The sequence below is a fragment of the Cannabis sativa genome, chromosome 2, assembly GCF_029168945.1.
Source record: "Cannabis sativa cultivar Pink pepper isolate KNU-18-1 chromosome 2, ASM2916894v1, whole genome shotgun sequence".
Lineage (NCBI taxonomy): Eukaryota > Viridiplantae > Streptophyta > Magnoliopsida > Rosales > Cannabaceae > Cannabis > Cannabis sativa.
The window spans coordinates 73123832-73148410 of NC_083602.1; the positions used below are offsets into that span (position 1 = coordinate 73123832).

The 24579-nt window shown below is 40.4% G+C and overlaps 2 protein-coding genes across 2 annotated transcripts; both read right to left on the reverse strand.

Moving 5' to 3' along the window:
• Positions 1 to 9433: 9433 nt before the first annotated feature.
• Positions 9434 to 12114, reverse strand: LOC133034503 (uncharacterized). The gene is made up of 4 exons (XM_061109597.1): positions 11725 to 12114; positions 11050 to 11122; positions 9857 to 9934; positions 9434 to 9714 (listed from the first exon to the last, which is right to left on the reverse strand). The coding sequence occupies exons 1-4, from the start codon at positions 12112 to 12114 to the stop codon at positions 9434 to 9436; spliced, it is 822 nt and encodes a 273-aa protein (XP_060965580.1).
• A 7061-nt stretch (positions 12115 to 19175) lies between these two features.
• Positions 19176 to 19949, reverse strand: LOC133034504 (secreted RxLR effector protein 161-like). Its single transcript, XM_061109598.1, has one exon. It carries the CDS (start codon positions 19947 to 19949, stop codon positions 19176 to 19178), a length of 774 nt encoding a protein of 257 aa, XP_060965581.1.
• Positions 19950 to 24579: the final 4630 nt, after the last annotated feature.

Below are 24579 nucleotides of genomic sequence, written 5' to 3' on the forward strand. Positions count from 1 at the left end.
TGATAAGGCTGGAGGCAATGCTAACCGATATGCCACTTGACCTATCTTCTCGAGAATCTCGAAAGGTCCTGTAAACCTAGGGCATAACTTGCCTCTTTTCCCGAAACGTTTAATCCCCTTCATCGGAGATACCCGTAAAAACACATGTTCCCCTACTTGGAACTCAACATCCCTACGCTTCGGATCTGCGTAACTCTTCTGTCTGCTCTGTGAGGCAAGCATTCTAGCTTTTATCTTTTCTATTGCCTCATTGGTCCGCTGAACTGACTCTGGACCTAGGTATTTCCTCTCCCCTGTCTCATCCCAGTGGATAGGGGATGCGCATTTCCTACGCAGGTACAACAAGGTTCATAGGGAGCCATCCCTATCGTACTACGATAACTCATTGTTGTAAGAGAATTCTATCAACGGTAGATACTTACTCCATGAGCCTTCAAAGTCCATAACACAGGCTCTCAACATATCCTCCAATATCTGAATTGTCCTTTCGGACTGACCATCTGTCTGAGGATGAAATGTTGTACTGAATTTCAGCTTCGTACCCATTGCCCGTTGCAAACTTTGCCAAAATTTGGAGGTGAACTTCGGATCCCTATCCGAAACTATAGACTTCGGTACCCCGTGAAGTCTTACTATTTCTCTGACATACAGTTCTGCCAATTGATCCACTGAAAACGCTGTTCTAACCTAAGAGAAAATGAGCCGATTTTCGTAAATTGATCCACCACTACCCAGATGGAATCAAATAAACCCGTGGTCCTAGGTAACCCGATCACAAAATCCATCGTAATATCCTCCCATTTCCATTCTGGTAGGGTTAGAGGCTGCAACAACCCTGCTGGTCTCTGATGTTCAGCCTTAATCTGTTGACAAGTGAGGCATCTCGATACGAATTCTACCAAATTCTTCTTCATACCGCTCCACCAGAAGTACGGTTTCAAATCTTGGTACATCTTGGTGGTGCCGGGATGCAGAGAATATGGAGTGGAATGAGCCTCCTCAAAGATCTCATTTCTCAATTCCACACTGTTCGGAACACAAACCCTGGCTTTATACAAAAGCATCCCACTATCTGACACTGAAAAGTCTTTGGCTTGACCAGCCAATACCTCATCTCGGATTTTCACTAACTCCGGATCTGTCATCTGAGCGACCTTTATTCTTTCCAACAGATCAGATTGCAGCGTTAAGTTGTGAAGCTGACCTACCACAAACTCAATGCTGGATCTAACCATATCCTCTGCTAGTTGAGGTGAGATCTGAACCATGCTAGCTACTTGCCCGGGACCCTTTCTGCTCAGGGCATCGGCCACTACATTGGCTTTTCTGGGATGATAGAGGATCTCACAATCGTAATCCTTCACTAATTCCAACCAACGCCTTTGTCTCATGTTCAAATCTTTCTGAGTAAAGAAATACTTGAGACTTTTATGGTCGGTATAGGTCTCACACTTCTCCCCATAAAGGTAATGCCGCCAAAACTTCAGTGCAAAAACCACTGCGGCCAATTCTAAATCATGAGTCGGGTATCGCTGTTCATAATCCCTTAACTGACGGGAGGCATAAGCGATGACCCGATCGGCTTGCATCAATACACACCCCAAACCCTGTTTGGATGCGTCACAGCAGACTACGAACTTCTTCTTGTCCGAAGGCAAAGCTAGCACCGGAGCAGTAATCAACCTCTGCTTTAGCTCCTGAAAGCTAGCTTCGCACTTATCTGACCAAATAAACTGCTGATTCTTCTTTGTAAGCTCGGTTAGGGGCATTGATATCTTGGAGAACCCCTTCACGAACCTACGGTAGTACCCAGTTAATCCCAAGAAGCTTCTGATCTCTGTCACTATCTTCGGTCTCGGCCAATCCCTGACGGATTCAATCTTCCCGGGATCCACCTTGATCCCATCTCTACTCACAATATGCCCTAGGAAGGACACCTGAGATAGCCAGAACTCACATTTCTTGAACTTGGCGTAAAACTTACGTTCTCGAAGTCGTTGCAGTACCATCTGAAGATGTAACTCATGCTTCTCTTCTGATTGAGAGTACACGAGGATGTCGTCGATAAACACAGTCACGCAGATATCGAGGAAATCCTTGAATACTTTATTCATCAGGTCCATGAATGCTGCAGGAGCATTGGTTAGTCCGAATGACATAACCAGAAACTCGTAATGTCCATATCTAATGCGGAAAGCCGTCTTTGGAATGTCCTCCTCTCAGATTCTCAACTGATGATAACCCGAACGGAGATCAATCTTAGAGAAGACCGTCTTCCCCTGAAGCTGATCGAACAAGTCATCGATCCTAGGTAATGGATATTTATTCTTCACCGTCAGCTTGTTCAACTCTCTGTAGTCGATGCACATCCTCATAGATCCGTCCTTCTTCTTGACGAACAGAACCGGGGCTCCCCAGGGTGACACACTGGGCCGAATGAACCCTATGTCAAGCAACCCTTGGAGCTGAATCTTTAATTCCTTAAGTTCAGCTGGAGCCATCCTATACGGGGCTTTGGAAACCGGATACACCCCTGGTGCCAAGTCAATCACGAAATCGATCTCCCGCTGAGGTGGTAACCCTGGAAGTTCTTCGGGAAAGACGTCCAAAAATTCCCGAACCATTCTGATGTCCTCTGGCCGAATGGTGTCTGGCCGAGTGGTGTCCACCACCACGGCCAGAAACCCTAAGCACCCACCGTGCAATAATTCTCTCGCTGACATAGCCGAGATCACCGGGATCCGAGATCCCTAAACCGAACTCACAAATACAAACGGTTCTTCACTTTCCGGTTGGAAGACCACCATCTTCCTCTTACAGTCAATGCTCGCCGAATATTTAGATAGGAAATCCATTCCTAAAATAATATCGAATTCGACTAAGCTCAACTCTATCAGATCAGCGCTTAACTCTCTACCATCTATCCTGATCGGCATAGACCTAACCCACCTATCGGAGATAACCAATTCTCCGCCAGGTAATAGGGTTCCAAACCCTGATTCATATCTATCACCCGGTCTATCCAATTTACTAGAGATTCTAGCAGCCACACAAAACAACCTTGACCCAAGCACTCACCCGGAGAATGCCTCTTACTAATAAGACACTCCAGTAGGAATAACGGGTCTTAACACTACCCTGACGATCGTCTTGATTCTGGTTCCCTCGGAACCTCTTGTTCTGCCTCGAGCCACTGGATGCAGTGGATGATTTCTTCCTCCCGTCCATGGCCGAACCACTACCTCCCCTGCTGAAACCTGACGCAGAAGGGGTAGGAGCCCCGCCACATTCCGAAGTCCTAACTGATTCCACATACCTCTAGTTGCGCCCTCAGCTCACCATGCTTTCTTCGCCATCTCAGCTTAGATGGTCTTATCGCCGGTAGTGATCATAAGGTCATACTTGATCTTCACATTAAGTACATCGAGATATTTTCTTTCTTACTGAAATCGGTTGGCGCAAATCCCGAGGCTAACCTCGCCAACCAGCTGAATTGAATAATATATTCCGTCATGCTCATATTCACTCGCTGGGTCAGGTGGGCGAACTCTTTCCTCTTGGCGCTTCTGACCGCCTTGTTATATCATTTAACGCTGAAGAGTTCCTAAAACCTTACCCAGGTCATAGTGACGACGTCATGGATCTGAGACACCATGTCCCACCGAACCAAAGCGTCTTCTTAAAACTGAAAAGTGGCACTCACCACTCTGTCGTTCCCGGTGACACCCATAAAATTCAGAATCTTGGTGATCACCGTCAGCCACTGCTCGGCTTTCATCACGTCCGGACCTCCCAGGAAAACCGGAGGTGCCTGCTTCCGGAACCGCTCATACTAAGGTTCCAATCTAATGGCCGCTACCACTATCTCGGCACAGGCGGCGAGGGCGGGTGCCACTTTGGAACTACGAACCTTTGGAGCGCAAGAGCACCTGCTTTGTCTCGGCCTGCGAATCTCGAGGTCTTGCTCTTCTATCCGGGCTTGCATTTCCGCAAACCGAACTTCCCAATTCTGGGCTTCCTGATTGACTTGGGCAGCCTGCGGCGAGTTAACATCACTCCAACCGCGAACCCTGCCCCTGGGACCTCTACCTCGGCCCCAAATCACTTGAGGGGAACTGAGCTCCTCGACCTTGATCTGACCCGACTGAGATGCCCTGACTCCTAATATTTCGTCTGGCGTCCATCTAGTCTGAACCGCCTCGAAATCCCGAGTTGGCACTTCAGGTCACGATCATCGAGAGCTTACTAATGCCGCTTAATTTGGAAATTAAAAACGAAACATGCGCCTATTCTACTATCAGGCTACTAACATGCTTCCTAACAGGCTTTTCTTTTTTCATAACTGAATAAAATAAACTACTAAAGCAATAAAGGCTTACTGAACCGTGAACCGAGCTAACTGCTGATGATGATTGTACATGTCGTGACGATCTTCGGAAGACAACCTGGCTCTGATACCAAATTGTAACACCCTAACTACCTTATGCGTATTACGTGATTTTTAAGCGTACTGTGCAGCTCGTTGCTAATCAACGAGGTTTATGGAAAAACGTGATTAATTAAAATTTTGCTTTTTGATTAAACTTATAAACCATTTTACAAAAGTCTCGGGATCCCGATTTATAAAAATATTTACAAAAGTTTCACTGTTTAACTATTACATCAAAATCAAAGTCGTCTAACGACAGTTACAAAAAACTCAGCCCTGCTGTCCCGAGGATCGTACGCTCCAGGCCTAACCGCCCCGACATGTACAATCTCATAAGCTCGCTCACGGTCCATCGTTCTGGCCTTGCCTTTACCTACACATGAACATAAGCGAGTCGACGGACTCGGTAAGAAAAGCATAATAATACTCATACATAATACTAACCGCCGTGTCCAACACGATGTCGGGTCCCGCCTCTTGCCATGTCCAACATGGTGCGAGCCCACTTCGCCATGTCCAACATGGTGCGAGTTCGAACGTTCATAGGGACGGTACTATTGACACGTAATAACTGATCGGTCGAGCCGGTCATACTCGAGCTGGTCATACTCGGCACATGCAGCGTGTTACTATATCCTCCCGATCGGTCGAATCCTCATACTCCGCCGTGGTCATACTCCGGCTTGTACCGACGGGATACGTCAATAGCACGGAACCACCAACCAAGTGTCGGCTGATCGGTCAAGCAGGGTCCTACTCCGCTGCGTCGGGTCATACTCCGGCTGTACCGACGTGACCGGGTTGGATGGTTCGAAGCCAACATACAACTAATGTAATCTAACAGGCTTCCTACATGCTCGCTAAACATGTAATCTACATATGCATATCGTATACTAATCTTACGGATTCCGATTTCGTGTGTCTTGGTCAACTCGACCTGGAAGCGAAGGCTGAGCGGCGGATTACTGGCTCCTAAACCATAAAAATCACAACGCTATAAGTGACACGCTAAATCACTTCCCGGGGACTAAAACTAGGAACTAAAAGTTTCCCTATCGATAAAAAGCATGGCAATACCCCTAAAAACATAAAAACGAGGAAAACTAGGGTTCGGAAAAATTCCCCAACCGGCAGACCGGTTGCTGCCGGAGATTCCGGTTAAGGAATTATCGAACCCTCATCCGGAATTCCGGATGCACTTGCACAACCGGAATTCCTGTTCCTCGCAGGCAGCCAACTAAAATTCTCATAACTTGACCAATTCAACCCCAATTAGTCCCAAACTTTCCAGACCTGTTCTAAACTATCCCTAGAACAAATCCAAGGCATCAAAACCACCCAGAAACCTCAAACATGAAAAATGCCATTGGAGCTCAAGCTTGAGTTCTAAACTCAAACTTGAGCAAAAACACCTAAACATGCAATCAAACCAACTTAATTCTACATAACCAAGCTTAAAATAACCTCTGGAAACTCAAGCAAACATCCTCAACAACACAGCAACAAAATATAACATTTTCTCTCAAAATCACATATTTTGCATAGGAAATTCAAAGCTTTAAACAACACCACTAGCATGCATCATAACCAGCTCTATTCTACTCAATTGAACAAGATTTAAACCTCAGAAATCATATCCCAAACACAGCAGCAACAACACCTCAAGCAAGCATGCATTTACTCACATTTTCACCATTTTTATTCAAGAAAATAAAGAGAAAGAGTTAGAATCACCTACCACAATCAAGAGCTCACAAATTAAGGTTGAATCAAGCTTTGAAAATTGAAGAAAAACCCAGCTTTGCACCCCAAATACCCAGCCGAAAGTGGAGAGGAAAAGAGAGAGAGTTTTCTTGAAAATTTCTATTTTTTTTTTTTTTTGACTAAGTGTAGAATTTTGTGAAAAAGGGATATAAATCAACTAGCATATATTAAATCCATTTCAGCCAAATAACCATCAAATAAATAATTATTTTTCATTTCATAAAATCACAAAAGACAAAACACTAATGGGGCAAAAAGACCATTTTGCCCCTCCACCATAAAATCACATAAATCATACTAAAGGGGTATTTTTGGGAAATTCTAAATTCCCGGCCATTCCCGACATTCCCAATGTCTAAAACCCGTCCCCAAAATACTAACATACTAAGTTGTGATTTCTACTGAGCCAAACGCCGAGTTCCAAAATACCGGACACCGGAAATGCGAAATATAAAAACTACTGATGACATAATCATGCATTCTGAATTCCATAAATAACAGCGATAAATTATTTAAATAGCTATAAATAATTTTCATGATTAAACATAAACAACTGCTAATTTCCAAATTAACTAAGCGGGCTTTACAGACTGCCTGAGCGATTTGAAGGTGTAAGCATGCACCTTGCGAGTGAAGCCATGCACCTCCTAAACCTCCCCCAACCTATTCTCCAAGCATGGAAGATCATTGGGAGTGTTGCACGTCTTAAACTGCCTTTCTCGAAAGGGAAGGGTTGCTTGAAGTCTGCTTTACTCCCAACGACTCTTCCACCCATTGATCCTTTCAAGCAAAGTCTAAGCTTGAATTTTTTATACAGCTTTAGCCTTCCTTCCCAGAAGCCAAAGCTTGTTACATGAAAATTCAACATGACTCTTGCATGCACGTTGTTTTTCGTGCAGGAAAGATCAATGGGGGTACGATACGTCTTCAACCGTCCTTCCCGGATCGAAAGGACTACTTGAAGTCTATCCTACTCCTCGTGATGCTTTTCCCTTTGATCCTCTCAAGAAAAGTCTAAGCTTGAATTTTTATACAACTTCAGCCTTCCTTCCCAGAAGTTGAAGCTTGTTACATAAAAATTCAACATAACTCTCGCATGCACGTTGTTTTTTGTGCAAGAAATATCACTGGGGGTACGATGCGTCTTCAACCCTCCTTCCCGAATTGGAAGGCTGCTTGATGTCTATCCTACTCCTCGTGATGCTCTTCCCCTTGATCCCTTCAAGCAAAGTCTACGCTTGAACTTTTAGGCGACTTTACCCTTCCTCCCCGAAAGTTGAAGCCTGCTTCACAAAAGTCTAGCATGACTCCCGTGAACCCAACAATACTTCACCCTTTGGTGTTTACTAGAAAATTTAATGTCCCAGCTCATGCGCTTTTTTCCTTCCTTAGTGAAAGCCAAAAGCTCACTGCCACGAGACTCGACATGATGTTTGCTGAAGTAAACCCCTACGCAAGGAAGATCGTTTAAGGGCACAGGCCCAGCTTTCCCCTCAAGAAACCAATGACTAGCCTAGAGTCTCCCTTACGAGATTGGTGCCATAGAAAGGGTTGTTTGATATACAATCAGGTTCTCACCTTAAACTCAGGTTTTTCCTTCCCAGAAGCCTGAAGGTGGCCATGCATTTCTTAAAGACCTCCGTGGAAGGGTGCAAAGCAAAGATACACCCAACACTCCTCTTCGGAAATTGGAAAGAAACACAAGTTAGACTCAAAGCAAATGGCTGAGACTTTAAGCCCCAAAGTTCTCAACTCATTTGTGGGTTATGATATATCCAATTGCTGACAGCGACAACATCCTACTTCCATCTGCCGAAATCGTTCAACCTAACATGCAACAAAAGTGGGGAACACACTTAACCAAAGTCTCCCCAAGAGAAATAACCTTAAGTTCTTCCCTCACTAACTAAGCTCAAGAATTAAATCGGAGAAAAGAAGCACATTCGCCAAAAAAAATTTGAAATCAAAAGAACGCGCCTGAATCCCTACTAACATATCTCCGCGAACTTCACGAAGAGTTTGGCCCAGTAAGTTGCATAGAAGGCTAGAACGAGAAATTGGCAAGGACCAAAGTAAGGAAATTTCCTAACTCTAGGGAAAACGCAAATAATGCTCCCAGGACCTAATCTTGTAGAAAAATCAGACTCGGAAAAGGACACTAAAAGACCTCGTTTCATGGAAAAGGGCCACTTCCTATCCAGCTCTGAACAAATGACCCTCTGGGAAACGAGTCGAAAAACATCAGAGCCCTAAGAAAGGGAGGGAAAAAAAGAAACAGTTTCTGAATCAACCAAGCGACGATCAAGAGTAAAGGGAAAAAAGTTTGAAACACTGGCCATTGGAACTAGATGCTTCGAAAAATGCAACCACTCCCTAAACAGTCTATCACAGCATGTCTTTAAAAAAGGAACAGTAAAAATTATCCTATTCAAACTACTAAAAACCCCCTGCGACCTGTGCAAGTTAATTGTCTCTACGGCTGAAAAAGTGTAGTTAAGGGAAGGGATATACAAAGAAAAGAAAAAATAAATAGGTTCAATAATGGGTTGGCTGGAGGCTGATGGCTGTGCACCACCTGACGAAGAGGAAGGACCCGCACCGGACATCCGCTCCACAATCTCTGTATAAAGGTTGTGAACGACCTTCATGTTCAGAATGAAGCGAGCTTGGTAGGCACTCTCCTTCTCCAACTGTTGGTTGGCCTGCCGCAGGACCTCGATCTAGAACTTGACGTCGGTGAGCTCATCCTAGAGAGTCTCGTTGGCAGCGTCCAGGTCACAGTTTGACACCCTGACCCTCTTTAACTTTTCCACTAGCATCCCAACCTCCACGGTGGCCATCTTCGCCAGCAAGGTTTCCTATTAAGAAATAAAGCCAAGTTTGAAATGTCAAAACAGAAGGCAGGGGAAGATAAAAAAGCAAGCACTTAGAAAACTTACCCCAACGGCTTGCCGCTTTGCAGAATGAGACAGCGCAAAAGCATCCGCACTGCTGCAGGCTTCCCAAGTCTCCATGGGCAGTTTAGAGGCGATCCTAACCACCTGGTCTAGGATCTTTGTAGCGAAGGGAGCGGCCTCTCGCCCCAGCCTGTACGCTAGCTGGTTCTCTAGGGCCTTAACCTCTACATTCTGCCTCGCCTGGGGCGCAACATGCATTTCTTCGTAAGCTCTGCCTTACAGACTACCGACATCAGTGTCTCTTGTTGGAAAATTTGTAGCTGCTTCGTCTCTAGACACCCTTTCAAAGCCCGATTTGCCTCTTTCTTCCTCTGCATTTCAGAGGGTCAAAAGGAACTACCCTCCTAGGGAAGGCAAATCCCACAGTAGGCGTTCTTGACGGAGCTCGAGGGAGGGCCCTAGGCTGGCCCAGAATTAGTTGGGCGTAAGGGGGCCGAGCGTGATCCCCTGATCCTTCCATGCCAAAATCTGTCACAACGAGTTTCTGCCTCTTCCTGGCAGAGGAACTGCTTTCTGCCGCATTGGAGGGACCAGCCGGTGCAGCGGAAGACACGGTGTACCTATCTACAAATTGGCACAACAAAAAGAGAAGGGTCACTACTTGACCCAATCAATCCCAAGAATGACACCACTGGGAATTGGTGTCCCAGAAGCAAGTACACCATTGTGTTTCCCACAAAAACTTTCAACTAGATGAGAAAATTACCAGTTGATAAGGCAGGCAATTTCGGTGTGGCGTCCTTGGCAATAACCAGTGTTCGAAGACAATAGCGTTCGAATGTGACTGAGAAGAAAGGAAGTTGCAAGGTTATAACTCGACGGGAAAAGAGTTAAAAATGGATTGATTACTGTTAGTATTTATGGGACAACTGGAAGGGGCACATTTCACACAAAGTAGACGCTTCGGTTCGCCCCAAGAGATGTCTGATGATTAGATGTGAGAAGTTTAAAGGATACCTCACTTCTCAATGGATGACTCCCATCGTTACATGCATCGTAGAAAATGCTCGAAGAAAAAACTGCCCAAGTCCAATCGCCGTCATTTTGAGTTCCCCAGATATACACGCGCAACAAAGTTTAGAATTCATCTTTTAAAACTCTGACAAGGAAGCAGGAGAAATCATGCCTCCCACATAATGACGCTTCGGTTTGACGGCTGTTGACATACAACATTAAAAGTCTTGTCAAAAAATCCACGAGCGCAAAAAATCCAATAGGAGAAAAAATTGCAAGCTCTCAGACCACGGTATGTCCTGAGAGCTCGGATTAAATGTTATCTGCATTTTTGCAAGCATGACATGTGGAAATTAATCTAGAAAAATTCAAGAAATCGTTAAGGCTGCCCAAGTGCCTCACCCCGTGCTCCGAGAAGGTGAGAGGAATCACAGAATAGATTCCCCCACGAGAAGTCTTTTCAGATTCGAGCCCTAAGGAAGACGCCTGTGATCCAGAGACTCATTCGACCCTAGAAGTTGGGGACCCTATGCTCACACTAGGAAAATTGATCTTTTCAAGATAGGATGCACTATTTCGGGGTACGCCTTTGACCCGCAGAAGCTCAACCCATGCGTATCAGGCTACGGACCCAATGACCATGCTTTTCTATGTACAATGTCAAGAGTTGTCCGCCATGTCGCGCTACCATGCATAGCATGCGTGTCCTTGTGTACTATGCAATGCCATCCAACGACTAGGGATAAGGGTAATTCAAATAAGAACAGCCTTGAAGCGACACACGTTCAAAGCACCACCAGTACAACCAGTGCAATCTGACATCAGTAAAGGCCACATGGAAAATATGCCACCTACCAATCCAACGTTGGGGGTTCATCCTTGCGAAGATCCACCCCAAATTGCCCATGCAAAAGGATCGACCTATAAATACACCTAAAGGGATACAGGGTGGGGGATTCGGTTTCCGATCCTTGACTTCTTCTCTTTCAGATTTTTGCCTAAGGGCCGAAGGGTTATTCTGTGTAAACACATTACAATAATTCCATTATCAACTCTAGAATATTCCCACTAAGCTTCTTCTTCTTCAAGAGGAAAACAGGAGGTGGAGTAAAGTCCATCCCTGTTATATTTGTATGTACAATCTCCGGCCAAAGAGCCTAAGAAAACGGACTTGTGGACTAAGGATAATTAACGCCTGAACCACGTAAAAATTTGTCGTCTATAGTCTTGTTATTTTACGCCTTCATTACTTTCTTAAGCTTTATAATTATTCGGTTGCCAAAAAACTCGGTAAACATTTGCAAATACACGTCTCAACACCAAATCTCCTACTTTAAACACGCCTCTTTCGAACTCTTTTATTTAAGTACCTCGTGATACGGTGTTGATAAGAAGCATTGGTTATTTGTGACTTATTGCAATTTTTTCAAGTAGATCCAAGGACTTATTAAGAAGTTCTTGGTTTTATTCCTAATTTTAGAATTCACGCCTATGGGTTGCAATGTAAACTTCTACAAGTAACATAGCTTCCGAGCCAAATGTTAATGAAAATGGAGTGTGTCCTGTTGCTTTTTTCTCTGTGGTTCTGTGGGCCCAGAGCACTTATGGAATCTTGTCAACCCATCTTCCTTTAGCATCATTTAACTTCTTCTTAATAGTATCCTTTAAGGTTTTATTAACAGCTTCTACTTGCCCATTTGGTTGAGGCCTCGATACTGACGAGAAGCGCTTAATTATTTTATTCCTTTCACAGAATTCAGTGAATAAATTACCATCAAACTGAGTTCCATTATTGGATACTATCTTGATTGGAATGTTGAACCTACATATGATGTTCTTGATGACAAAATCAAGAACCTTCTTGCACGTGATTAAAACCAGGGGTTTGACTTCTGTCCATTTTTTGAAGAAGTCGATTGCCACAACTGCATACTTTGCTCCACCTCGCCCTGAATTTAAAGCCCCAATTAGGTCAATTCCCCATATTGCAAATGGGTATGGCGAGGTCATCATCCTCAGCTCGGTTGGTGGTACTCAAGGTATACGTGAAAACCTATGGCATTTGTCACATCTCTTGACATACTCGTGTGTGTCTTTATTGATAGTTGGCCAATAGTATCCTTGACGGATTAACTTTTTAGATAAGCTCTACCAACCTGCGTGATCCTCACAAAAACCTTCATGAATTTCTTTGATTATTTCATAAGCTTCTGCTTAGTAACACACATCGCAAAAGAGGCATGGAATAACCTCTCCTATATAATTTTCCTTCCACCATCGTGTAGCGTGGGATCAAATATAAGAGTTTGCGTGCCTCGGTTTTGTCTGTAGGAAGTACTCCACTTAATAGATACTTGACAATTGGTGTCATCCATGTTGGGAAAGTATCTATCATGTCGACATCTTCCTCTTCACATATGTGTGGCTTGTCTAAGACCTCCACCGATACTAAGTTTAACTTATCGAGGTCAAATTGAGATGCCAATTTAGCTAGGGCATCTGAATTAGAGTTTTGCTCTTATAGAATTTGTTCTATTTTAAAATAATCAAACTTCTCCAAGTTCTTCCAAACTTTCTCTAAGTATTTGGCCATTTTCACGTCTTTTGCTTGGTATTCTCCCAATACTTAATTCACTATCAGCAGCAAGTGAATAAAGCATGTAATGCTTTTGACTTTTAGTGTCTCGACTATTCTCAATCCTGCTAATAAGGCCTCATACTCTACCTCGTTATTTGAAGTATTAAACTAAAACCTTAGTGCATAGTGGAATTTAAAGTTTTCTGGCGACATCATTATTACTCCTGCCCCCGACCATCTCATTTGAAGCCCCATCAACAAACAATTTCCATATTTTTGCTTCGCATTCTATACCAGGGTCTTCTTTTAAGTTTACTCCTTCTATAAAAAAGTCAGCCAAATCTTGCCCTTTGATTGAAATCCTTGGGGTGATAAGTTACTTCAAATTGTCCTAATTCAATCGACCATTTTATTAATCTTCCTGAAGCATCAGGTTTTGATAATACTTGTCGCAATGGTTGATTTGTTAAGACTTTAATAGGATGTTCCTGAAAATATGGCCGCAATTTGCGAGATGCATGAATTAGGCATAGTGCGAGTTTTTTTAGAGGTGGGTATCTCGACTCTGCCCCCAGTAACCTTTTACTGACATAGTAAATAGGTTGTTGGTTTTTACCTTCTTCTCGCACTAATGCTGCACTAATGGCATGTTCTAAGATTGCAAGATAAAGGTATAGACTCTCCCTAGTTATTGGTTTGGCCAAAACTGGAGGTGTTGACAGATGCCTCTTTATCCCTTTAAATGCTTTTTTGCACTCTTCATTCCATTCAAATTTCTTATTGCCTCGCAAATCATTGAAAAATGGGAGACACTTATTAGTTGACTTCGAGATGAATCTATTGAGTGCTGCCATCCTTCCTGTTAAAGCCTGAACTTCTTTTGGCGTTGTAGGTGAAGGTATCTCGATTAAGACCTTTGTTTTCTCTGGATTAGCTTCAATTCCTCTCACATTCACAATGAAGCCTAAAAATTTTCTTGAGGAAACTCCAAAAGAACATTTTTTAGGGTTAAGCTTCATGTCATACTTTTTGAGTGTAGCAAAACATTCTGCGAGGTTCTTTGTATGATCCTCGCTTTACACTAACTTCACTAACATGTCGTCAACCTCCATGTTTTGTCCTATATGGTTTTCGAACATACCATTTATGAGACATTGGCATGTTGCTCCAGCATTTTCTAACCCAAATGGCATGACTTTATAATAATAAAGTCCCATATTTGTTACAAAGCTTGTGTGTTCCTAGTCTGGAACATGCATTTTAATCTGGTTATATCCAAAAATATGTGCCCATGAAAGTCATCAATTCGTACCCTGCTATTGCATCTACCAATTGGTCGATTCTTGAAAGTGGGAAATAATCCTTAGGACATGCCTTATTCAAATTTGAGAAATCTATACAAGTTCTCCATTTGCCATTTGGTTTTGGTACGAGGACTGGATTAGAGATCCATGAGGGATAGAAGGCCTCTCGTATGAAGTCATTAGTTAACAATTTGTCAACCTCCTCTTTGAGTGTACTTTACTGCTCGAGATCTAATGGTCGCTGCTTCTAATGTATTGCTGGATATTTGGGGTCAATGTTGAGGTGATGGTAGATCACATTTAGGTTTATTTCAACCATGTCTGAGTGGCTCCAAGCGAACTGATCTTGGTTTGCCTTCGAAAAAATGATTAATTTCTATTTTACTTCTTCTTCCAAACTTTTCCCAATATAAATACACTTTATGGGATTGTTTTGATCTTGAATCACCTCATCTAACTCTTCAATTGGTTTGAGTTAGTTGTTATCATCTTGGATTCTAAGATCCAAATCTTTTTCTTCCTTCTTGATTTCTTCAGTCAGAATTACTATTAGTTGATGACAGGATCTTCTGTTTTGAAGTTCCACTCGATAACACTCTCGAGCCAATAATTAGTCGCCTCTAACTCTTCCTACTCTAGAATGCGTAGGAAATTTCAAGGACAAGTGCTTTATCGAGCTCATTCTTGCATTTACATCGTAGACAACGGTGGTTCTCCTGTAGTTAAGGGAAGCTCGATTATGCCTAAGCTAGCTCGCAACACTGTCGCCTATAAAATTGCATAAATTTACCATGCATGGTCTTTGTTTTGCCTCTTCTAATCCCATCTTCTTCAATGTGTCCTTGTAGAGTGTGGCCCTCCAAAAATAATTAAAATATCCTCGCCCTCTATGGGGGGAGGTCACAATCTTGGGTTATTCGAGTTATTAGGCTGATTAGACTCATTTCGTTTAGTTCTCACATATTGCCTAAAGTATTCCCGTGAAATCAAATTTTCAATTTCATCTTTCAATTGATGACACTCCTCGGTGGTATGCCCAATATCTTCGTGGAAACAATAGTACTTAGTTGAATCTCGCTTGTTCCTCGCGTGCCTCATTGGTTATGGTCTATGAAATGCGACCCCATTTCATTGGCGAGGTAGATGTTCTCACAAGTTTCATTCAATTCAATATATACTAAATAAATGGGTACATACTTCTCGTGCTTTTTTTTGTTTCTTTTTATCCTTTGATGAATCTTTCCCTTTTGGTATTTGATTCATTGGGATTTTTGACCTTTGTTGTGACGGTGCTCGCTGTTGCAGTACTTGTGTTGGGTTTATCTTTCGAGCAAGTCTTTAACAGCTTCATTTCATTACATGCTTTCTTTTTACGCACAAAAATTTGTGCTCTTTCATTAAATTCATTAATATTCCTCATAGGGCGACCTTGCAAGGCATCCTATAACTCACCCCCTGCTGTAGATAAATCAGTTGTGATCCTAGCTTGAAAGGTTGTGAGTTGAATGCTATCATTCAAGTTTCTGACTTTTGCAGCAGTCGTACTGAAGCGACTCAAGTACGCTTTAACGGACTCTCCCAGTTTTTTTTTTTTTATGTTGGTGAAAGATGACGACTCTGGTCGATGGTCTCTTGCAGCTTGAAAATGTTTTTTTGAAATCCTTCGACAATTGTTCCCAAGATGTTATGGAATGGTTGGTGAATTTATCAAGCTAATTGCTCACAGCTCCTGTTAAGGAAGTTGAAAATAATATGCAACACAAGTTGTTAGAAACATTGCTTGCTCGCATTATAGTGTGAAAATTATTCAAATGGGCGACTGGATCTGTGGTCCCATCATATTGCGAGACGTGCGAATTCTTAAATCCTTGAGGAAATTCTGAATTTAAGATGTCAGCGTGGAATGGCTTAGTTTCGTCATCTGAGTCATATCCTGGCAACTTGCCATATTCTCCATCTTGATATTTTTTGAATTTATCATCCAATTAAATTACTCGTAATTTAATGTAATTCACAGGTTGCTAATTTGCATTTTGGTTAAGTTGATTACACAAATCAGGTGCACTTCGATTCAAGTGCTCGCGAAGGTCTGGCTGCCTTCAGTGTAATCTTTTGCGGAGATCAGGTTCGTGATGCCTTTGCTCATAATTACTTACAGACCTGGTCCCTGAGTAACTTTTAGACTGGTAACTATGTTAGTTACTTATACTCTCCTGGTCAGTAAAATAACGTTGAGATCTGCTCCCATCTTGCATTTTTCTATTTGTTCCAGTCGACCTAATGTGCCCGTAGGATCGTGATTCTCCTATGCTTGAGCTTGCTTCACGCGTTTAATCTCGCATTGGTCTTCTTATTCAAAAGATATTAGACACACGTCCCCTACTTAGGTAAGTGTGCATATTCTCTCTATCTATGCGTGAAGGCCATTGTGGATGCCTCCACTAGACCTAGGTTGGTTTCCACGATTTCTTCCATCGTTATGTGGAATTTTCTAGTTTCTTAATCGCAGTTGTCTTGCCTCTGCATTCATGCAAGATGATTCTGGTATGCCAGTTCATTCATTCCCTTGGTTTGTAAATCTATGGGAAGTTCCTAGAACATCACGTTGATGTTCTTGATTTCTTGTATTACTTTGATTGGCTTGATTTACTCTATCCATTGGGACATCTCTTGTATTCCCAGGTTGTTCTTCTTAGGTATTTGGAGGATTCCCTTGGTTATTTTCCTGCCTCCTCGTCTTGGAGGCTCAAGGTCTTCCTCGCGGTCTCCTTACAGTTGGATCAGGTAGGTTTTGAGGGAATATTCCCTGTGCAGCCTTGGTCACAATAACTGCTCGCTCCAACTCAGCGTTTTATCAGTTTGATTCAGCCAAGCGTTGTCGAAGTTGCCTATTTTCTAATTCTACCAGTGGTACGTATCTGGTAGGATCATAGGCATCCTCACTCCTTCTTTCTGGGATTTGATCACCAGCAGCATTGAAATTACAATTGTTCCTCACTAAATGTGGTGTTTCAGATGTGTTGGTTCTCTGAGACCCCATAGGTTCTTTGCCAGGACGATCGGTAGTTTCCTCTGGGCAATTGCCTTCACGTGGAATGTTATCAGCCATTTAATTATGTTTTGAATATGTGTTTATAAGGAGGGATTTTTCTGAGTTTTTATCACCAAGGCTCTCAATGAAACCACCAAACTGCTAACGCAGATTTTCGTTAACCGAATATATAGCCTTTTTCGTAATAAATTTACTGTAGACTTTAATCATAATAATATTAATACTAGATATTTTACGTGGTTTTGTAGTTAAAATCTACATACTCCACGAGTCCATTATTAGGGATATTTATTTGAATACAGAGTATGAATTTCAATAATAGTAAATAATAGAATTCTCTCTCTTTTTTTTTTGCCATCCTTTTTCTCATGCATACTCCACGAGTCCATTATTAGGGATATTTATTTGAATACATAGTATGAATTTCAATAATAGTAAATAATAGAATTCTCTCTCTTTTTTTTTGCCGTCCTTTTTCTCATGGATTCTATCTCTATTTATAGGTATATCGGTTGACAATTATTTTTATTAGGATCGATTCATTTACAACTGCTGATGAAGCATGGACATTCCCCACGTTTCACTTATTTTCACATGGGATAATATCTAATAACTACTCAACTACTCCTTGTCTTTATCCTTTAAACGATTATGATGACTAAGTAGATTGCATCTCGTCGAATATGAGTTATCCTTCTTATCCGTCTTAATAGAAAAAAATGCTAAGTGTAGATATGCTTCATCTCGCAGTACTCTTCTATTTGTAGTGATGATGTGAGATGACCACTACGTCGTGTAGAACGCGAGACGGTTGAGTGTTAGTTATTTTCACCTTGCTTGTGTACGTGAGTCATCGATTCATAAGACCATGAATATCTTGTCTTGTACAATTTTAATACTATGTTTCATCCCGAGGCGGACATATTGTCTCACATTTAGTAAATGAGTTAATAGTTATTATTCTTATCTCGCATTTGCCTGTGTAGTTAGCGAGTTTGAATATTTCTATCAACTTCACTTCATTAGAATGAGTTATTTAAATTTATGCATTGTCATTATTATACTCCTTGAGTTGATTCATATTCCTTCTGTAGAACACGTGTCAACTTCTAGTGCATAGCCGAATTTCGAGTATAACACATGTAGGATTTTTGACCAATTTAACCTACACCAACAAAACACTTATTATCAGTATCCAAGGTCAATTTTGACCTTTCCTTAGTCTAAGTAATATTAGACAAAAACGGCAATATTTTAACCACACGACACCAAACCCTGTGTCATTTAATCCTTCAGCTTAAAGACTTCTCAAGAAAAGTCTAGAAGCCGTAACTCACACACTCAGCCTCTCTGATTCGAAAACTAGAAACCCTAGCAGAGCAAGTTCTTCACAAGAACTTGCTCGATCCTAAGTAGAAACCCTAGGATCTTCACCCAAACACACACAGATTAGTTTAATCAAATGAAAAACAAGAGAAAGGGAGATAAAACACTAGAATTATTTCAGAATTCACCCAAAAATTTGGGCTACGTCTCTGTCAAGCTCATCTCAGAGATCTAGCTTGATATATCAACAATTGCGATTTACAATATTTTGGAGCTTCCTGTCACAGAAAACGATCAAGAATCGATTCTTTCTTTGTACACTTTTTGATTTTGTTCTTCTATGTTTTGTTCTCAATCTAACTCAGTTTTCTGTTTTTGTGCATGTACTTCCTTCCTTCTACCTCCTCACCACGAGAACTTGCTTTCTCTTCTCTGGATCTTGGGGCAGAAGTCTCAAACTAGGGTTTATTCCTTTACTCCTCTCTCTTTTCTATTCCGAGTCTGTTTTGCCTTTGATTTTCTGCTTATATATTATGTTGAAGTCAGTTGATCAAAGATCTGGGAGTTAGTTACAAAAAACAGTTGTAACTAACTCCTGGTTCTTGGTCTAGTAGAGGCAAAGCCACCTAGGATTGAGTCTTTTTGTTTTTCTGCTGTAAATGTGTTGATATATGCTGATGTGGATATTGTATTTAAGGGACTGGTTATATGTGGAATTTACTCAACAATTTCCACCCTAATTCCTCTTATAACCAGTTCTGATGTAATGTTTATTTTATCTCTGAGAGTCCTAGCTTGATAGGTCCTACTTTTAGTCTCCTAGGTCGATTCTTAATAAGTTCATACAATGTGTGAACTTATTAAGAGTCACAATTTTAGTACCCATGTCTGTTGGGTTGTCCTCAGTAGGCACCTTCTCAATTTTTACTTCACCTTGAGTCACTTTATCTCGTATAAAGTGATACTTGATTTCTATATGTTTTGTTCTGTCATGGAACATAGGGCTTTTGCATTGAAATATACAGCTTTGGCTGTCTGAGTACACTGTAGGAACACCTTTAAGTAGTTTAAGCTCATTCAATAGTCCTTTTAGGCATATAGCTTCCTTTATAGCTTCTGTTGTGGCAACATATTCAGCCTCTGTTGTTGAGAGTGCCACAACAGGTTGTAGCTGGACTTTCCAGCCAACACAATTTCCCCCAAGCAAGAAAAAATAGGCAGATGTAGATCTCCTATTATCTATGTCCCCAGCATAGTCTAAATCACTGTATCCTTCTATTATAGTGCTAGCATTTTGTCGCTTGTAGACTAATCCCACTTTAGTTGTCCCAAGTAGGTATCTAAACACCCATTTCATGGCCAACCAGTGAACTTTTCCTGGATTTTCCATATATTTATTGAGTACACTCATAGCATAGCCTAAATCAGGTTTTGTACTTACCATAAGATATATGACTGACCCTACAACTTTTGAATATGGTACATCCTTCATAGCTTCAACCTCTTTTTCTCTTTTAGGGCTTTGCTCTTTAGATATAGTGTACTGACTAGTAATTGGTTGCTTAACAACCTTAGCAACGCTCATAGAAAACTTGTCTAGAATTTTCTCATTGTAATCTTCTTATCTAAGAATCAATTTTCCTTTTATCTCTATCCCTTAAAATAGAAATCCCAAGGATCTTTGTAGCATTACCAAGATTTGTATTTCAAATTCTGTCTTGAGCAGACTTTTAACCATATCAACCCTAGATCTTTCATGGCTTATAATAAGCATGTCATCTACATATAGAAGTAGATAGATGACATCTTTTATAGAGCTTCCCTTGTAATACAAACAGGTGTCACGATAGCTTCTGTTAAACTCATGCTTTATCATAAAAGCATCAAACTTTCTATTCCATTGTTTGGGGGCTTGTTTGAGTCCATACAAGGACTTAACCAGTTTGCAGACCATTTCGTTCTTTCCTTTAACTTCAAACCCCTTAGGCTGCTCCATATAGATCTCTTCTTCTAGCTCTCCATGTAAGAAAGTTGTAGTAACATCCATTTGATCAATTTCCATATCATACTGATTTGCTATAGATAGCATAATCCTTATAGTTTTGTACTTGGCTAATGGTGAGAATATCTCAGTGTAGTCAACCCCCTCTTTCTGTGTGAATCCTTTAGCTACTAACCTAGCCTTAAACCTTACAGGTTCTCCCTTGAATCTGCCCTTCTTATGCTTGTAAACCCATTTGCATGTTATTACTCTTTTCCCTTTAGGCCTCAGAACGATTACCCAGGTTCTATTCTTCTTTAGTGAAACCATCTCCTCATCCATAGCCTTAAACCACTTCTTAGCATTAGGCCCTGTCATTGCTTCTTTATATGTTTGAGGCTCTGAACTTAGTGATTCCATAGCTGTCATGAAAGCATAGGCTATATCTTCATTCCAAATGTTGAAAATGTACTTAGGATTAGGTTTAGGTGTCCTTTTCTCTCTATCTCTGGTCAATTGGTAATCATCTAGAGTTTCAGCAGGCTGTCAACCTCATTTTCATCTCCCTGTTGCTCTTTAGCTTGTAGTTCTTCTCTATTAGAGTTCTCTGTTTGTTCCACCTGATCCTCATCTGCTTCAGGTTCTCTTCCAGCTGGTTCCACTTGATTGATATTAGGTTCTTCTTGATCCTCCAATCTCCATAGAATAGGGTCAAATTGTATTGTACCTGCAGGGTTAGTGTCTAATGTACCTGCAGGGTTAGTTTTAAGTAAACAAGGAAATTCATTTTCTTTAAATATAACATCCCTGCTAATAATAGTTTTGAAACCCCCTTTTTCCTTTAACCAGATTCGGTAACCCTTAACTCCTTTAGGATAACCTAGAAAAACACATTTTATAGCTCTAGGTTCAAGCTTACCAATACTTTGGTGCACATATGCACTACAACCAAATACCCTTAAGTTTGAGAGATCAGGTGGTTTACCAGACCACCTTTCCTCATGTGTTTTAAATTCAATAACACTTGAGGAGGATCTGTTGATAAGATAAGCAGATGTCATAACAGCTTCTCCCCAAAAACTATGTGACAAACCAGATTGTATTAACATACATCTGGCTTTGTTTAGAATGGTTCTATTCATTCTTTCTGCTACACTATTTTGTTGTGGTGTTAATCTGATTGTTCTATGCCTTTGAATCCCTGTTTCTCTGCAAAACATGTCAAACTCATTGTTGTAAAATTCCAGACCATTGTCTGTGCTTAGGTTTTTAATTTTTCTGTTAGTAAGATTTTGAACAAGTGTTTTCCAATGTATAAACCTTTTAAAAGCATCATTTTTATTCTTAAGTGGAAATATCCATACCTTTCTAGAGAAATCATCAACTATAGACATAAAATAAGTGTTACCTCCATGAGTAGGTGTCTTTTCAAGGCCCCATAAATCTTAATGTATATAATCCAATATACCTTTAGATTTATGTATCCCTGTTTTAAACTTCAGTCTGTGATGTTTTCCAAGTATGCAATGCTCACAGAATTCCACTTTGCTGATTTTATCTTCTCCTAGAAATTCAATCCCGAAATGATATAAATCCCCAATCTTAGAAATCTCCTACTTGTATGGGCAAATCAACTTAGAGTTAAATTAGTAGTGGTGGTCCAAGAAAGAATTACTCATTATACAGTTACACTTTCACAAGTGTTTCATAACCATTTTCTATCAATGGATTCAAACTGTATGAGTTGAGTATTCTGTGACCAGGATCCACTTACACTATTCTAAGAACTCTTTAATGTAACTAAACCTGAGTCATCAAAAGACTACAACCATGTTTTATAAATCTATGTTATTTGTATCTTGTTCATAGTGGTTTTGACAAGATCATTCTCTGCAAAGAGTTAATATGCCTATATCCACTGAAAGTAAGATCATCTCATTCGCAGATGGATGTACATTCAGGGGTGGGTATGAGTTTTCGTTGTATTCTTAAAAACGATCACTCTAGATTTTACCTTATGCAAAAGAAATTTGAAATGTTTGAAAAATTTCATGAATTTCTAGCAATGGAGAAAACCATTAAGGTAAGTGGTTAAAGATCTTGCGAACTGATAGGGGTGGAGAAAAAGTTAGTAGATATGCAGTTCAAAGATCATTAATTTGATTTTTGAATTATATCCAAACTTACCTCCCAAAAAATTCAATTTGCATATTGATAATTAGTTACTAGTCGTTGCCTAAATCCTTGTATGGTAATATAATTTCAGAATGATGCAATGGTTGTATACTTAATGAAAATCATTACTAGATTCATGGATGACCTAATCGAAATCTTAAGAAAAGCTAGAACTATTAACCATGGTTTGCATGTTTGTTAGCTATTCTGAGTGATTAGGGGTGGACCATCCCATAGTCATTACATAAGAAAGTGTTTGTTTAAACAAATACTACTTTTCTAAGAAAATGACTAAGTCTGAAAATAAAGTAGCAAATAAAGGAGATAATTTTTTCTTGATTCTAAAAGTGTTCTATCATCTTATTTGACATATGATGATCCCACTGCCTCTGTCGTCTTGACACAACCGAAGAGGTAAATACCATTTAGTTTTCTTAGACATAATTCACGGTACCTTGTCGTAGTGGGAGAGTTTCTAGGAACTCACCTTCTTATGACTTGGAAGACACTAGTGATCAAAATCCATTGTGAGTTTAAACAAGTAATGGATTGTCAAGATAAGAAACTAAGAAGAAAAGCCAAGAGAACTATAGTTTGATCCATTCACATGGAGTAACCTAAAGTTCTTATTACAAGGACATAAAAGGAAATTTTCGTTAATAAGTCTATTCAATGGATTTAACAAAACTTCCTGTTCCTATTATTATAGATTTGAGTTTATCTAAACCTATGGCTTGTGGTATACCTGGTAATTACTTACTATAATGCAAGCAACTTACTTTAGTAAGATGCTGAAGCATTTTCTTTCAAATGGCAATCTATAGAAGCTTCAGAACTTCTAAGCATAGATTTTATTTATCTAAGGAAAAGTCTCAACTATTCCAGAAAAGATAAAGCCATGAAAGAATTTCTTAAATCAACAGTGAGAGGTCTCAGATATGCTTTAGTATGCCTTAGACCAGACACCTGCTGTTGAGTGGGAGTAATGAGTAGGTATCAGATTAGTCCAGGAGAGGAATATTGGAAGACAATCAAGAAAATCTTAAGATTAAGAAGAGGAACTATATGTTAGTCAATAAGGGTGTGTTTAAAACTCTTAGACTACAGCACATCAGATTTCTAGATTTGCCTTTGTGCTAGAAAGTCTGTTGATAAAATGATGATTACTCTGGGGGTGGAGTAGTGATTTTGGAGAAGTGCAAAAACCTATCTGAAGTCTCTTAGTCTACCAGAAAGAGATTGGATGTTAAAGTTGCAGGAAAGGTACCTATTCAGTCTAAGGAAACTTCTATACATTTGTGGCACCGTTCAAACTTGCCTTAACTACTAGTGTTACTTCCTGAATAACCAAGAAGTAGTTGCCAAAAGTATAGAATCCAGTATCCCAAGAGAGTAGACATATAGAGAGGAATTTCACATTATCAAGGATTTTGTGATTAAGGAAGAGTAATGGTGGAGAAGAGGTTGTGTTTAATTCAACCTGTCAAATCCTATTACGAGGAGTTTATTACTATTACACTTGATTTGTATATCAAGGTGTTGAGATTATTTGAAATGGCATTTTGTTTTATATTAGTGCAAGTGGGAGTTTGTTGGGTTTTATGCCCTAAATAAAACAACTTTCAGTATAATCAGATTTACTTATTAATAAAGATCAGAAATAACATTTTACGTTGCATGGTTCACATGATTTATTTCATGATTATATATATATATATAATGTATGAATTCTATTTATGTCCAGAACATATGAATTTGTTAATGATTATAGTGTTGTCAGCACAGTGGAATATAATCTTAATAATATGTTCGAAAGTTTATTCCCTGATTTGTCGGAACACTGGATTTACACTGACATGGTATAATTAGCGATAGGTATTCTTACACCTTGGAAAAGTGTTATGTCCTTTCCAGGACATTGGCAAAGTTTACCAGCATCGGATGTATGGAGTATACATCGGAAGGGACCGATATTGAACTTTAATTAGATATATTAGAATTTACCGTAATATCTATTCAATTCAATATCACATGTTGATCCTAGATCAAATGATCTTAT